The sequence below is a fragment of the Mirounga leonina genome, unplaced genomic scaffold, assembly GCF_011800145.1.
Source record: "Mirounga leonina isolate KUSES-001 unplaced genomic scaffold, KU_Mleo_1.0 Mir_175, whole genome shotgun sequence".
NCBI lineage: Eukaryota > Metazoa > Chordata > Mammalia > Carnivora > Phocidae > Mirounga > Mirounga leonina.
Window position 1 is genome coordinate 35,985,878 of NW_023270453.1, and position 15,129 is coordinate 36,001,006.

The 15,129-nt window shown below is 42.9% G+C and overlaps 1 protein-coding gene across 4 annotated transcripts in view; it reads left to right on the top strand.

Annotated features, from left to right (window-relative positions):
- Positions 1-15,129, top strand: part of VPS35L (VPS35 endosomal protein sorting factor like) — a 113,185-nt gene that overhangs the window by 56,973 nt on the left and 41,083 nt on the right. For 3 of the 4 annotated variants that reach the window (XR_004682333.1, XM_035022378.1, XM_035022381.1), the window contains 7 exons: positions 263-379; positions 2,959-3,012; positions 6,401-6,481; positions 9,413-9,475; positions 10,628-10,713; positions 12,110-12,190; positions 14,315-14,378. Coding sequence is in view for 3 of the 4 variants with exons in the window: in XM_035022378.1 (XP_034878269.1) it covers positions 263-379; positions 2,959-3,012; positions 6,401-6,481; positions 9,413-9,475; positions 10,628-10,713; positions 12,110-12,190; positions 14,315-14,378 (546 nt within the window). In the remaining variant the exon portion in view is untranslated. The remainder of the gene's footprint in view (positions 1-262; positions 380-2,958; positions 3,013-6,400; positions 6,482-9,412; positions 9,476-10,627; positions 10,714-12,109; positions 12,191-14,314; positions 14,379-15,129) is intronic. The other variant, XM_035022379.1, reaches the window with a different exon arrangement.

Below are 15,129 nucleotides of genomic sequence, written 5' to 3' on the forward strand. Positions count from 1 at the left end.
TTAAAAATGTATCTTCACTCGTTATTTATGAAAAGCTCTGTCCAGCAGAATGTTAGGGCCCACGAATCAGAGTGGTACATGGAGCCGGCTCTTTGTTCGGAGCAGCTCAGTCAGACTTGCACGTAGGCCTGAGGTCGAACTTCGGGAAGGTCATTGGAGGATGAGCCCTGAGATGAGCTCAGTGTTAGAGCCTTTTCCTCTAAGCCTCAAGGTGCTCTGATTTAAAATCCCCAGTATTGTAATGGTTTGCTCTTTTTCTTAGCATCTCCTTTTTCGCTCATTGGGGTTAAACTTGGCCTTGGCTGACCCTCCTGAGGGTGATCGACTCCAAATTCTCAATGAAGCTTGGAAAGTCATCACTAAGTTGAAGAATCCACAGGTGGGTGACCATTCAGACCTTAGATTGACTGTGCCTGCCTTTTGTCCAAGTTCTTCAGTATGTTCTTTCCTTTAAAAAAAATTATCTTTTGTCTAATTATATGTCTGTTTTTTGGGGTTTTTTTTAGAAATAATACTACTTTTAATTGTTTTTGCTAACTTATAGTGGAGAATTGATAGCTCTAAAGATATATTTTTGGATTTTTGCTTCAGGATCTACTAAAAGTGTAAAATTATAAATATTTGAAACTTTAAAAGACCTCTGGCTTTGTAAACAGCATCCAAAGTGCAGCTATCTATAGTACTTGGATTTGAAAGTAACAACTGAGTAAGATATTCCTAAATGGAAGATCAGCAGTCAAACCTGTAATTAGAAGGGAATTCCAACTGTTGTCCCTTGAACTGTTGTCCCCTGAACAGAGATAGCTGGGGCCTCTTTCTCCCACCACTTCAGGTCGGGGAGTCTAGGAGAGATGGACCAGCTGGTGTTAGGTGCTGAAGGCGTGTAGCGCCATCGTGCTGGAGGTTTGGCTTGCCCATCTCACCATCCTTGTCGGCAGCACGCCAGCAAGTTTTGCGGCTGCCACTAGGTAAATGGTACTGGCTGTCTTTGGCTGAAGGACCGGCTGGGCAGACTTCACCGCACCGCACACCGTTCCTCTCCTGCTAGCAGCATGTCTTAGTTCCGCTGCTATAACAGAACAGCGCAGACTGGGGGGCTTACAGACAACAGAAATTTATTTCTTGCAGTTCTGGGGTTTGCAAGTCTGAAATCAGGGTGACAGCCTGTTCAGATTCCAGTGAGGGCCCTCTTCTGGATTTGCAGATGGCCAGCTTTTCCTCCTCCCTTGGCAGAGAGGGAGAGTGGGCTCTCTGGGATCCCTTTTATCAGAGCACTAATCCCATTCATGAGGGTTCTGCCCTTATGACCCATCACCTCCCAAAGCCACCTCCTAATGCCAGCACACTGAGGGGCTGGGATTTTCAACACAGGCATTTTGGACGCAAACATCGAGTCAAAAACCCAGCAAATAACTCAATAAGGGTACGTAACATTTGACACAATCATTTACCAAGAAGGAAATATTAGAGTGAGTTCAGTTATAAACCCCTTTCCAGTCACCTCATTTACAGTAGTATATTGCGAATAATGGCCTAATTTAGAAATACCAGAGACTTGTTTACCAAATCAAATACCTAGGTTAAGTTTAGCAAAACCCTCACTAAACTTCATAAACTAAACTGTTTAACTTAACTCTGATCGGCTAACCAAACAGCTTATTTAGCATGTGTAAAGTCCAAAGTCGCCAGGCCTCTGATGCCTTTGTGTGAGTGCTTCCAAGCAACCTTGCATCAAAAGGCCACCTTGATGGTTTTCTTTAGTCTTGAACTTCACTGGGCCTTCGGCCTTCCCTTTCCAGTTCGACCTTCAGATGTTCCTGGCTTTTCTTATGTGACCGAGATAACTATTTTCTTCCTTCAGCATTTCTTCTTTCTTAAAGTGTAGAAACAGAAGAGACACGCTGGAGCTCGAGCGCTTGTTTTCCCCACCTTGAGTGTCTTCTGGAGCAGGCAGCCGTACCCAGCTGTTCACTGCCATTTCCATGACCATCCCACGGGCTCTCTGTGGGCCCTCACCCCTACTCGAATCTAACACGTAATTTCTTACCTGAAATCTTCAGTGCTTTCTTAGCCTTTTTACAACATACACATCACCCCTCTATCAGAAAAATGGTTTTTTTTTTTTAAAGTAGGAAGCTTTTTTTTTTTTTTTTTTTCTTCTCAGAACGTGCAAAAATCACATTCAATTCTGGTCTTCATTTTTCTTTTTCTTTTTTCTTTTTTTAAAGATTTTTAAAAAAAATTTTTATTTATTTGACAGAGAGACAGAGAAGGAACACAAGCAGAGGGAGAAGCAGGCTTCCCGCGGACCAGAGAGCCCGATGCGGGGCTCGATCCCAGGATGCTGGGATCATGACCTGAGCCGAAGGCAGATGCTTAATGACTGAGCCACCCAGGCGCCCTTCATTTTTTTTTTTTAAGATTTTATTTATTTATTTGACAGAGAGAGAGACATCAAGAGAGGGAACACAAGCAGGGGGAGTGGGAGAGGGAGAAGCAGACTTCCCGCGGAGCAGGGAGCCTGACGTGGGGCTTGATCCCAGGACCCTGGAATCATGACCTGAGCTGAAGGCAGACGCTTAACGACTGAGCCACCCAGGCGCCCCTAATTCTAGTCTTCAACCAGATCCACCATCAGTGTCTCTGCTGAGGTGTGGCCCGGACTCGTGACTTTTATCTCCACTGCCTTTCAGTTCTTCCCAGATTCTGTCTTGGCCCAAGTGGCAATTCTGGAATGTTAGTTTCACGCAACTTCTGTATTTCTATAACTCGCTTCTTAGGGTAAAATATATCTGTGGGCTAGACTTTTCTGTAGATGAACCAACCAGTCTTGAAATTCCTATCACTTATCTCTTTTAATTGTCAGAGCCCTTGAAGGGGTTTGTACGTGATGAGCTTTTACCATAAGGTCCATCATGGTGTTCTTATCGTCGAGACATTTGTGCCTTTTCTCTGCAGGACTACATTAACTGTGCTGAAGTGTGGGTGGAGTACACTTGCAAGCATTTCACGGTATGTGTGGCCTGCGGTATTGTTTCTGGAAGAGTTATGTTTTTATTCATGTTTATAATAATGAACAAGGCTAGCTGAACCATTTAGGCATTTTACAATGGTAATTGTCCTTAATTTATAAAAATCACATCCTTTATGTTACACTGCGGTAGAGCATGGATATGTGCATTTTTTTTTTAAAGATTTTATTTTTATTTATTTGACAGAGAGAGAGACAGCCAGAGAGGGAACACAAGCAGGGGGAGTGGGAGAGGGAGAAGCATGCTTCCCGCGGAGCAGGGAGCCCGATGCAGGGGCTCGATCCCAGGACCCTGGGATCATGACCTGAGCCGAGGGCAGACGCTTAATGACTGAGCCACCCAAATGCCCCTGAATATGTGCATTGTAACGAAAGTATTCCATACTCAGTGTAAATTGGGGAAATGCTCCGTTATACCAAGGGAAGCAGTTTGTTTCACCATAGGAAACCTTAGATGCTTACTTGCTAAAGCGCATTGTGACTCTCCTTGGGGGTCCAGTCAGTAGCATTTCCACATATTTGACTTGTGTGTAATTTTTTTTCTAAGCGAAGGCACTTCTTTCCCTGTGCGCATACTGGAACCTCAGTTTGGGAAATAACTGGGCTTGCCAAGTAATAGAGATTTTAGAAGCAGGCAGAACTGGGTTCAAATCCTGTTGCCAGAATGCAAATTTTCATCAGCTTTTAAAAACCAAAGTATAGCATATATGCAGAAAAATGCATGTATTGTAAGTTTGCTGCCTAATGAATCTTGAGGAGGTACACCCGTGTGATCATGGTCCAGATCAAGAAACAGGGAATAACTCCTCCAAGCCCCCTGAACTGTGCTCCCAGTCACACTCCCCGACCGTTGGACGTTGAAGGCAGCCACCATCCTGGCCTCTTACTCGGTAAATTGGTTTTGGCCTTGTTTTAAGCATTATGTAAGTGCTGCTCTGTTGATTTTGTTTCTTTGGTCCAATTTTGGTTTTATGCTTTATTTTGGAAACTTCAAACATGATATTCCTTGAACTCATCACCCAGAAATGATCAACTCATGACAGATCTTGTTTCATTTAGATCTTTACCCCTTCTCTCCACCCCTGGGTTATTCTGAAGCAAATCACAAACACTGTGTCTTCACCTGCCAATTCTCAGCACGTATATGTAAAATATAAGATTCCCTTTTCTTTTTTTTTTTTTAATTTTTTATTCTTATGTTAATCCCCATACATTACATCATTAGTTTTAGATGAAGTGTTCCATGATTCATTGTTTGTGCATAACACCCAGTGCTCCATGCAGAATGTGCCCTCCTCAATACCCACCACCAGGCTAACCCATCCTCCCACCCCCCTCCCCAAGATTCCCTTTTCTGAAACCAAATCCCGATAGCTTATCTTAACCAAATAATAATAATAATAATAATAATACTGCTTTTAATACTAAAAATCAATGATCAGATGTCCCCAGTTGTCTTGCAATTTTTTTTAGAGTTTATTGTTCAGTTGGGATTAAAATAAAGCCTGTACATTGTGGTAGATTTCTTAAGGTTCTTTTAAACTGTAAATTCTCTCTCTTTCCCCGCCGTGTTCCCTTCCCCCCTCCCCCCCATCTGTAATTTATTTGTTGAAGAAATTGGGACCTTTGTCCTATAGAGTTTCCCAGTCTGGACCAGCTAGTTGCATCTGATGACAGTGTTCTTCTGCTGTCAATATATCCTGCCAATCAGCAGTTAGTTCTAGAGACTTCATCAGCTTCAGATTAGAGTTTCTGGCACTGTGGGTGGTGGTTGGGCGCTTCTCCTGGGAAGCTCACGGTATCAGGCTGTCTCTCTATAACATGGACAGCCACCAAAGCTCGTTGCATCTCACTGTTTCTCAGGGGCTGCAAAATGGTGATACCTGGAATTACAATCAACTCTTCTCTGTTCATTAGCTGGGATACTTGTAGAAAGAGAAACTTCTCACGTTGGGTGTTTGGTTACCCTGAGGTACAGCTTGCACAGAAAAGGCAGGGATGCTGCTGGTTTGTTTCCTTTCCTTTACTAGTTTTAGAATGAGGCTTGATTCCTCAGCATCCCCAAAGGTGACCAGTGAGTAGTAGTTGTTGGTATCTTTAGGAGCACATGGATTTAAATATACTTGAATTACATCATTCTTACTGATGCTCATTTGTCCCTTCTTTGTCCAGTGGATGCCTTTTCAGATTGGCTCCTGAGTCCTTCTGACATGTTCTCTATAGTCTTTGATGCCTTCCTTGCTTGCTCTTATAAGATGTTGCAGGCTCCCTGGCATAGTTCTTTTTTTTTTTTTTAATTTTATTTTATTATGTTATGTTAATCAGCATCAGCTGTTTCTCCAAGGAGCTCTGGTTCATTTTAGTGCCATTGTCAGTTTTTTGTTTCCGTTTTTGTGTTTTTTCTTTTTAGTTGTGTGACCCTAGCTAAGTCACGTAACTTCTCGGAGCTCCACTTCCTTATCTCTAAAATGGGGATAAACATGTCCATGCCAGGGAGTTTAATGAGCATTAGGCAAGAGAGTAAACGTAATGGCAACTCTTTAGATAACAAGTATCAAATAGCAGGCGCCTTACCTGTGAGCTGTGCAGCCTCAGAGAGACCTTGCCAGGAGGCTTCGCTCTTCCTGTTACAAGGACCAGGGGTCAGCATACCTTTTCTGTGGCGAGCCAGACTGAATATTTGATGCCTTGTGGACCGTACGACCTCTGTCACAAGTATCCAACTCTCATTGCAGCATGTGACCAGCTACAGACAGTATATGAGTGAGTACAGCTGTGCGTTCCAGTAAACTTGATGCACACTGAAATTTGAATCTCATTCAATTTTTGTCATGAAATACTATTATTCTGGTTTGAACATAAAAATCATTTGTAGCTCGTGGGCTGTATAAAAACAGGCCCAGGACTGGATTTGGCCGTGGTTGGTTGACCCCCCAATAGAGATGACAAAAGCCACGGTGGGCATCGAGGTCACTCCGCTTGAAGGGGCTGAGTCTGCGCACTTCCCACAGGGCCGAGCTGCGCCGTCCGCCAGCGCCGGGGGAGCGGCCTGGGACAGGCAGGGACAGAGTGGCACGGCCGATTTCATCAGCGCTCGGGGAAGGCGGCGGGGACAGTGTAATACCCCAGAACCTTTGAGAACAATGTTTTAGTCCTGACCTGGTGCAGAAGTAGTTACCTTCAGGGCTGTGATATGGGTGGGAGTTCTCCCTTAATATTATTTCCAGCAGAAGATTTGAAACTGTTTCCTGGAAAGTATGTGGTGTGTTCTGAAAATGTCAGTCCTTTACTCCAGAAAAGCGGTCAGTGACTGCCTTACAGTGTCTAACCCAGGTTTATCACCGCCCCCCCCCGCCGCCCCGCCCTTAGAAACGAGAGGTGAATACCGTTCTGGCTGATGTCATCAAGCACATGACTCCAGATCGTGCATTTGAAGACTCCTATCCTCAGGTAACAGCTTTGCTTTTCTCATTTCCACACTGTTAGGAATTTGATTCTGTTGAATCACATAGGCATGTTGCATGGGTCAGGCTGTAAAGTCAGATAATCCTGGGTTCAAATCCTAGCTCTGCCATATCGTCGCCATCTGCCCTTTATTCCACTACTTAACCTTGTTGTGCCTCAGTTTTCTCACTTGTAAAGCGGAGCTAGTAGTCCTACACTCCCGAGTGGCTGTGAGGATTGCATGAGATATGATATGGGATGCCCTGGCAGTTGCTTGGCACCAGTAAGTAAGGGGCCTGTGTTTTCCAGTTAAACTAACTTTTATTTGGAAATAGTCAAGCTTATTGGAAAATTGAAAGAATAGTTCAGAGAACTCCCATTATTATGATTATTTTTTTTAAAGATTTTATTTATTTATTTGACAGGGAGAGACAACACAAGCACGGGGAGTGGGAGAGGGACAAGCAGGCCTCCCGCAGAGCAGGGAGCCCGATGAGGGGCTCGATCCCAGGACCCTGGAATCCTGACCTGAGCTGAAGGCAGACACTTAACAACTGAGCCACCCAGGCGCCCCCATTTGTTTTTTTTTAATTTTATTTTTTTTTAAATACATAGGTATGATATACATAAGCTTTTTTTTTTTTTAAGATTTTATTTCTTTATTCATGAGAGACAGAGAGAGAGAGAGAGAGAGAGAGGCAGAGGGAAAAGCAGGCTCCCTGCTGAGCAGGGAGCCCAATGCGGAACTCGATCCCAGGACCCTGGGATCATGACCTGAGCTGAAGGCAGACGCTTAACTAATTGAGCCACCCAGACGCTCCTGAACTCCCATTATTTTTTTAGTCAGATTCACCAACTGTGAACATTTTCCATGTTTGCTTTATCATTATCATGTGTACACATACTCATATGCACTATATGTGTGTAAATTTTTTTCTGGCTCCTTTGAGGATAAACATTTGCATACATCATGCTACTTTGCCTCTGAAGAATTCACTGAATATTTCCTAAGAACAAGGACATTCTCCATATAACCAGTTTGGTTATCAACTCTAGAGAATTTAACATTAATATCTTATTGTCTCTTCCACAGTCCATACTGTAGCTTTGTCAGTGGACTCAATAATGTCCTTGATAGCAGATTTTTTCCTCCTCCAGTACAGAATCCAGCGAAGGTTCATTTACTGTCAAGTGACTTTCAACCTAATTAAGATTTTATTTTTTATTTAATAACATGACGTTCTGGCACTTATTGCGATCAATTTTTAGCTTCACTTAGTAGAAGAAAATTAATTACATGTTCTTGTAAGAAGGTTAGAATTCTAACATTTTGGTAAGAGTGTTTTCACCATTTGCTAATTAAAATAGTTCATCATTAGAATTTATTGAGTAGGCACTGAATACCTGACATTTTTCTCAGGGTGATAGTCTTGCACAACAGGCTCTTGATAAGCGTCACTGAGTGAATGAACCGTGTAGAGGAGATGGGTCATACCCTTGTGGGTTGGCAAGATCTTGGGTGCATATGAAGACTGAGATGCATTAGAATTTTTGTTGAGGAATATTTAGTAAGACCTTGATTCCTAGGGACCCATTTAATTGAAGACTTTAACATAATAATTTTAATGCAGTCCGTTCCTAAGAGAGAGAGGAATAATTACATTATACAATTCTGTCATATCTAGAAGCAATTTATGAAAGGTACCCCAGGGGTCAGCCTGCATTCTGGATAGCCACCCATATGAGTTGTGAGCCCCTTGTCTTAAGCGATTTAAACAAATGATTTCAACAGCAGTGTTTTTAGTGTAAACAAAAGTACCTGTCAGTAAATTTTCTCTTCACGACAGTAACCAGGGGCGGAGGTTTATATTTTCCTTAGAAAAAGCACCTCTGTGGTGTCTCCCTGTCAACAGGACTGTGTGCATCTCAGGGTGTGGGGGGGTGGACATTAGTACCCGGGTATCTGGAGCTGACCTTAGAGACTGTGCCACCATCCTTGGGTAATGATGTGGCCTTTGACTCCACCAGCAAACTCTGTTCATTGCCTCTCCACAGAAGTCGTCAAGAAACACCGGGCCATGATGGGCTGGAGCAGGGGTGTGCAAAGTATGACCCATAGACCAAATGTAATGCAGCCCACCACCTGCTATTGTGAATAAAGTTTTATTGGCTCCAGCCATGCCCATTTGCTTACATGCTCTCTCTGGCTACTTTTGAGCTGCAGTAGCCAAGCTGAGTAGTTGTGATGGCTCTGTGGCCCTTTGATGAAGCTGTTTGCCGCTGCCTCCCCTTGAATATTCATAGCTGACTTTATAATAGCTTTCCAAGGAAGGGCACTACGCTGTTCTAAGCACGTTACACGAACCATCCCATTTAACCCTCACAGTGAGCCAGGTACTGCTTTGCTCTCCATTTTACAGAGGAGGAAGATGAAGCTGGGAAGTGGCTTCACCAAGACTACAGAGTAAGATGGGCAAACTCAGACTGAGACAGGGCCTAACCTTTAACCCCCAGTAATCTCCCGTTCCCGAGTCACCCAGCTTTCCCTTATTGTAATTGTAATTTCAAATTATGAAAGAAGGTTGCCTTTTAGAAATATCCAACTTTTGGAATGCCTGGCTGGATCTCGGGGTTGTGAGTTTGAGCCCCACGTTGGATGTAGAGATTACTTAGAGATAAAATCTTTTTTTTTTTTTTTTTTTTGAGACAGAGAGAATGAGAGACAGAGAGCATGAGAGGGAGGAGGGTCAGAGGGAGAAGCAGACTCCCTGCCAAGCAGGGAGCCCGATGCGGGACTCGATCCCGGGACTCCAGGATCATGACCTGAGCCGAAGGCAGTCGCTTAACCAACTGAGCCATCCAGGCGCCCTAGAGATAAAATCTTGAAAAAATATATCCAGGTTTTATTAAAGATGTGTTTTCTGTTCGCTTTTGCAGCTTCATTCAATAATTAAGAAAGTGATTGCCCACTTCCACGATTTCTCCGTTCTTTTCTCAGTGGTAAGTAGCATTCCTTAATTACCTTTGGAAATTTGTGTCTGAGTCAGAGGTTCACTTAGTGTCTCAGTCATGTTTTCATGGTGTCCCAGGCCAAAAGAAATACTTAACAGTTCCCTTTAGAAAGTAGTTAGGTCTAAACAACTTCAGGATTTATGGCATAACAACTTAATCAGCATTTGAAAAATGAGTACCCAGACGGAGAGAGAAATATTATCTTTATTTCTTTCATGACTCGCTCATGGAATGTGTGCCCCTCTTGAACATCACACAGCTTCTCAAACCTTGGAGTCAGACTGGGTGTCTTCTTTCTCTTTTCCTCTTCCACACTGATTTTCATAGGACACTTGCTTTTTATCACACATACAGTCTAACGTTGAAACTCTGGAGTACATCAAACTAATAGTTGTCTGATTGTCTGACAGCTGAAATTTTTTTTATGTGTCCCTCACATTTTAAAATACCCCATGATGCCCCTTCATGTTGGCTGCATTGCCCTGGGCAAGTACAAATCTAGAGGATTCTCTTCCCTGTCACTCCTCCCTCTGCGGGTTTCCATTCATGTACACTCACAGAACTGTTTGTTTCTTGCTTATTTTAAAAATAGAACCTCTTATTTTTTGGAGATTCTCCATACCCCAAGCACCCTGCCGGAACTTTGCATGCGTTGCCTCGTACCATTTTCACAACACCGCTAGGAAGTAGGAGCAGTTAGGATTCCCCCTTTACAGATGGGAACACTGATGCTGGAGGAGGTGGAGTAACTTGAGTAAGGTGGCACAGTTAGTAAATGTAGAGTCAGGATGTGAGGGCCACTCTGAACAACTGGCTCTTCTTTCTCTGATCAGTATAATCGTAAAAAAGAAGCCCACCTTGTGTGTTGTTACCCAGAGAAGCCCATGGTTATCTGAAGCTTGCCCAGATGGTTCCCAAAATGTTCACTGGCCCCAGCCCTGACCCCTGGGGCGTGTAAGTGGTTTTAACCCTATGAGCTTTCACAAACCTGCTTTCAGGTGGGTCCTCCTCTGACCTGCCTCAGAGAGATGAATAGCTCTTTGTCTGCTCTGACCTTCAAAGAAAAAGGGACCCAACAAATCCCTTCCAACAACTTGTGTAAATTGCATGTAGAGTGCTTTTTTTTTTTATTACTTTTAGGAAAAATTTTTGCCGTTTCTGGACATGTTCCAAAAAGAGAGTGTACGGGTGGAGGTTTGCAAATGCATCATGGAAGTTTTTATCAAGTAAGTGTAACATGGTGTCACCCAGAGCTTGGATTCCCAATGCCCCTGTGAAGCATATGGATGAGAATCACTCTGTGTCCTTGGAGGCCTAATGATCTGTATGCATTTAACATCTAAAATAACATGGTGAGGAAAAACACATTACAAGGAGCAGTCATGATAAAAGTTTGTAATTAGTGCCTAAGAAGACAAAGCCATAAGTAGTAGTTGGATCCTGGCCATCACCTACATTGTATTCCGATGTGTTTTTGGAAGGAGCAATCTGTTAATGAACTACTTAGGGAGTAACATTTTAAAAGATAGAAATAAAGTCATACTTGTCAAGGTCGCAGAGCTAGAAAGCTTTCCGTCTTCAATGCTTAGATTTGTGATTGATTTTTAAATTTAGTTGCTTTCCTTTTGACTAAATCTGTGTTTCCCCAAACAACCTACTGTTGGTGGTACAGGAAATAATTCTAGGTGGCACGTGGAGGAGAGATTTTGATTTTGATTTGAAAAGTTGTATATTTAATTTAATGTGTATTCAATATACAACTAGTTTAATTGGTGTTTTCATGTATTTTTTTTTTTAGGACAGAATTCAATTTAAAAAGTTAAAGTTGCTTTATTTTATTTTTTAAAGATTTTATTTATGTATTTGACAGAGAGAGAAAGCACAGGTAGAAAGAGAGGCAGGCAGAGGGAGAAGAAGAAGCAGGCTCCCCGCTGACCAGGGAGCCCAATGGAGGGCTCGATCTTAGGACCCTGGGATCAAGACCTGAGCTGAAGGCAGTGCTTAACTGACTGAGCCACCCAGGCACCCCTAAAGTTGCTTTAAATATTAAATATATAGATATGGTAAAATAAAGTGTGTTAAGATGGAACTTAAGTAACCCCGGTTTGGAAAATTGAGTTAGATGTTGCTTGAATAATGTATGTTTTAAGCTTTCCTTGTGTTGTCTTCCTGAAATATTAATTCCATATGCTTGGAAACAAATATACTTCCTTTACTTACATCAAGATTTGTTATAAGACCTTGTCCTTCTATATTATTCGAAAAGCCAAATTACAGTTTTGCCTGGCACTTAACACAGTTGTAGATGGGTTGTGGGCTGCTTCAGAAAGAAATGTAAAAAAATCAGGTCTGCCCGTTGCCTGGCTTAGGAAATGCAGCAACTTTACCATGATTTGGTAGGATTTACCGTGACTTTAGGAGAAGTTATAATATGTGTAGAAAAGCAAACTTGTTATTGAAGGAAGAATTAAGAGTAAAACCAGAACATTGCCCATTACATGTTCAATGCCAACTGGGTAATTTGCTATTTCTCAAATATACGTCATAGAGGAGAAACTCAGCCTGCGCCTTCATTGCTGTGAGCGGACATAACTTACACTGTTGTCTTTAAATGTCTTGTAGGCATCAGCAAGAGCCCACAAAGGACCCTGTGATTCTGAATGCGCTTTTGCACGTGTGCAAGACCATGCATGACTCTGTGAAGTAAGCCACGCTTAAGGCTGAAACATAACGTGGATTGGGTCTTAATACCACATAATAGTACATTGGGGAATTACTGCATTAAGCTGCCGCTGTGGATACTATTATTTTATGGGGTCTATTAAAATTCTTGCTAATGAGGACATTCCAGTCTAGGAGGAGAGAGAGGCTGAGGGTAACCTTCCTGAGAAGATTAAATGGCCCGTCTTTTTTTTTTTTAAGATTGATTGATTTGAGAGAGAGAGAGAGCAAGAGCGAGTCGGGGGGCAGGGGCAGAGGGAGAGAATCTTCAAGCAGACTCCACGCTGAGCACAGAGCCTGATGTGGGGCTCAGTCCCACAACCCTGAGACCGTGATCTGAGCCGAAACCAAGAGACACTCAGTCGACTGCACCACCAAGGCGCGCTGAGATGGCAGATGTTTTCACAAAGGGATTTCTGTTGAGAGGAAAAGGCGTGAACTCAAACTCCGCGTCTCCTGGAGATTTGAGAGCCGCAGATAAAATAATAATGAGTCCACTCATCCAGTAACATAGCCTCTACATTTTTTCTCGTTATTAGCCAATTACTTGAAATTCGAATGAAATGGCTTCTCTTCCTTACATGAAGGGCTCTAGGTGTTTAGTAGACCTGAGGCTCAGTCCTGTGCGTTAGCCGTTAGCCTTACCTCTGGATCAGAGGCCAAAGTATCACTCCTTTGCTTTCTAGTTTTTTCCCTTACATGTTTCCATTTGATTGTGTTTGAAGCAGTTCCTGCTCATTTGTGGCTGAAATTTCAGTCCCCACAGAATTTTTAAGCCCAGCAGCTTGAGTCACTGGAAAATGTTACAAGAATGGAGAAAACGTTTTGGAACTTAACCGTCAGCAAGATGAATTGTATTTCTTTTTTTTCTTCTGAATTTTGGAATCTTTATTTTCATGATCTTGTGTTGTTGACCTCTTGAATAGTTACCAAAATTAAAATATCAAGACTTTTTGTAATACATGGAACCATAGGCTTTTTAGTTGGACAAAAAAAGAAATAAAGGCACAAAACACATCAGAAAGGCACTTGTCTTAGTAGGATACCGGGTTTTAGCTTCGGTAAAATAGAAAGTTTATTTCTGTCTTGCTAAAGGTGTGAGATCAGATGGGGTAGGGCCGCTCTGCTGTAGAGCACCACCCAGGCTCCTTCTGTCTTGTTGCTCGGCCATCCCTCTGGGGTGTTGTCCCTGTCTTGCTGGGGGAAGCTGGCTTACCTCGACCATGTCCAAGTACGCCTGCGGGCATTGGAGGATAGTAGTTTTCTTTCTGCGAGAAACTTGGACAGCTCACCCTCACTTGTGCTCATATCCCATTGGCCAGAACTGTCCTATGGTCATACCCAGCTACAGAGGGGGCTGGGAAATGGAGTCTCAAAGAATGAAAGGGACATTGCTTTGTTAGCGGACGGAATGCAGTCTTTGCCAGGGACACGGAAAGGACAAACCAACACACAAAACTTGGCTTCTGTTTCTCTAGGCTCTTAAGGTTTTAAAAAAAAAAAAAACTGGGGGAACTATTAATAGGCCTTCACATGTGTAGTCGAAGCTTAAGGACGTGACATTGTCTTACTTACGTTTGTATTAATACTGCTATTAAATAGAGGCAATTGCGATCTGTAATTTACTTGGAGATGCCTCCCCAAAATGAGCTGGATTGATGGATGGAGAGGGAAGCGGGTAGTTATGTGATAAAGCAAATATAGTAAAATGATAATGGTGGGATCCTGGTGGTGTGTATATGGGTGTTTGTTGTAAAATTCTTTCGACTTTGCTGCTTGTTTGAAATTTTCTATCCCGAAATGTTGAGTACAAAAATTTGCAGTTGGACCTTGCTGTCCAAATTCCAAGGGAAAGAAAGTTTCCTTCTCCTTTGCTATTAATAGATATGTCCTGAAAACATCATCTTTGAGAGAGATGAGAAACACACTTAAATTATGTTCATTTAGATGATACATTTTCATCAGAAGAAACACAGCCTGTTGGGAGTGTTTTAAATCTAGAAAATGCAGAATGTTCTTACCTGTTAAATTGCTTACTTCTTACATATTCTTTAGAAACTTATATTTATTACCTCAGTGTTAATTATGTACCATTATTGATTTTAGTGCACTCACTCTTGAGGATGAGAAAAGAATGCTGGCATATTTGATTAATGGATTTATAAAAATGGTAAGTATTGGGGAAGAAGTTTCAGGGTACTTGGAAATGTGATGTAATTGTCCTTAACTCCAGTGAAAGCAGTTAACATTATGTTCCCTGGTGCTTTTCATTTTTATTAAGATAAGAGGAAATTAGAAAACATCTTATATTAGCCAGCATTCCCCCGGGGGCAAAGAGAGCCAAGACAAACTGGCCTAAGGAATAAAAAAATGTGTCATCAGGACCTGCCGTCTGTGTGTCTCAGGCTCGGGGTTCCGCTCACTCGGTGTCCTCCCAGACAGGCTCACGCCCCTGAAGAGCTCCAGGTTCCCAGCAGGAAGGGCTCCAGCAGAAGTCCTGGGATTGAGTCTCCAGATGAACTTGGGTCACCTGAACGAATTGCTGCAGTGAGGGGGAAGGAGCACACTGACTGGCCAGGCCTGGGGGACATATGCACACCTGCACAGCCCCAATCATGTGGACCCTGGGAGTGGGGAGTAGGGGCTCCTTGAGGCACCCGATGTGCTGCTCATCAGGTGATGGTGAACTGATGCTGGGGGGAGGGGCAAAATTGGTGTATAACAACTCACCCCAAAACTTAGCAGCTTTTTTTTTCTTTTAAGATCTTGTTTATTTGTCAGAGCGTGCACAAGTGGGCGGGCGGGGGCGGGCAGAGGGAGAAGCAGATTCCCCGCTGAGCAGAGAGCCTGGAATCATGGGATCATGACCTGAGCTGAAGGCAGACGTTTAACCGACTGAGCCACCCAGGCGCCCCAAAACT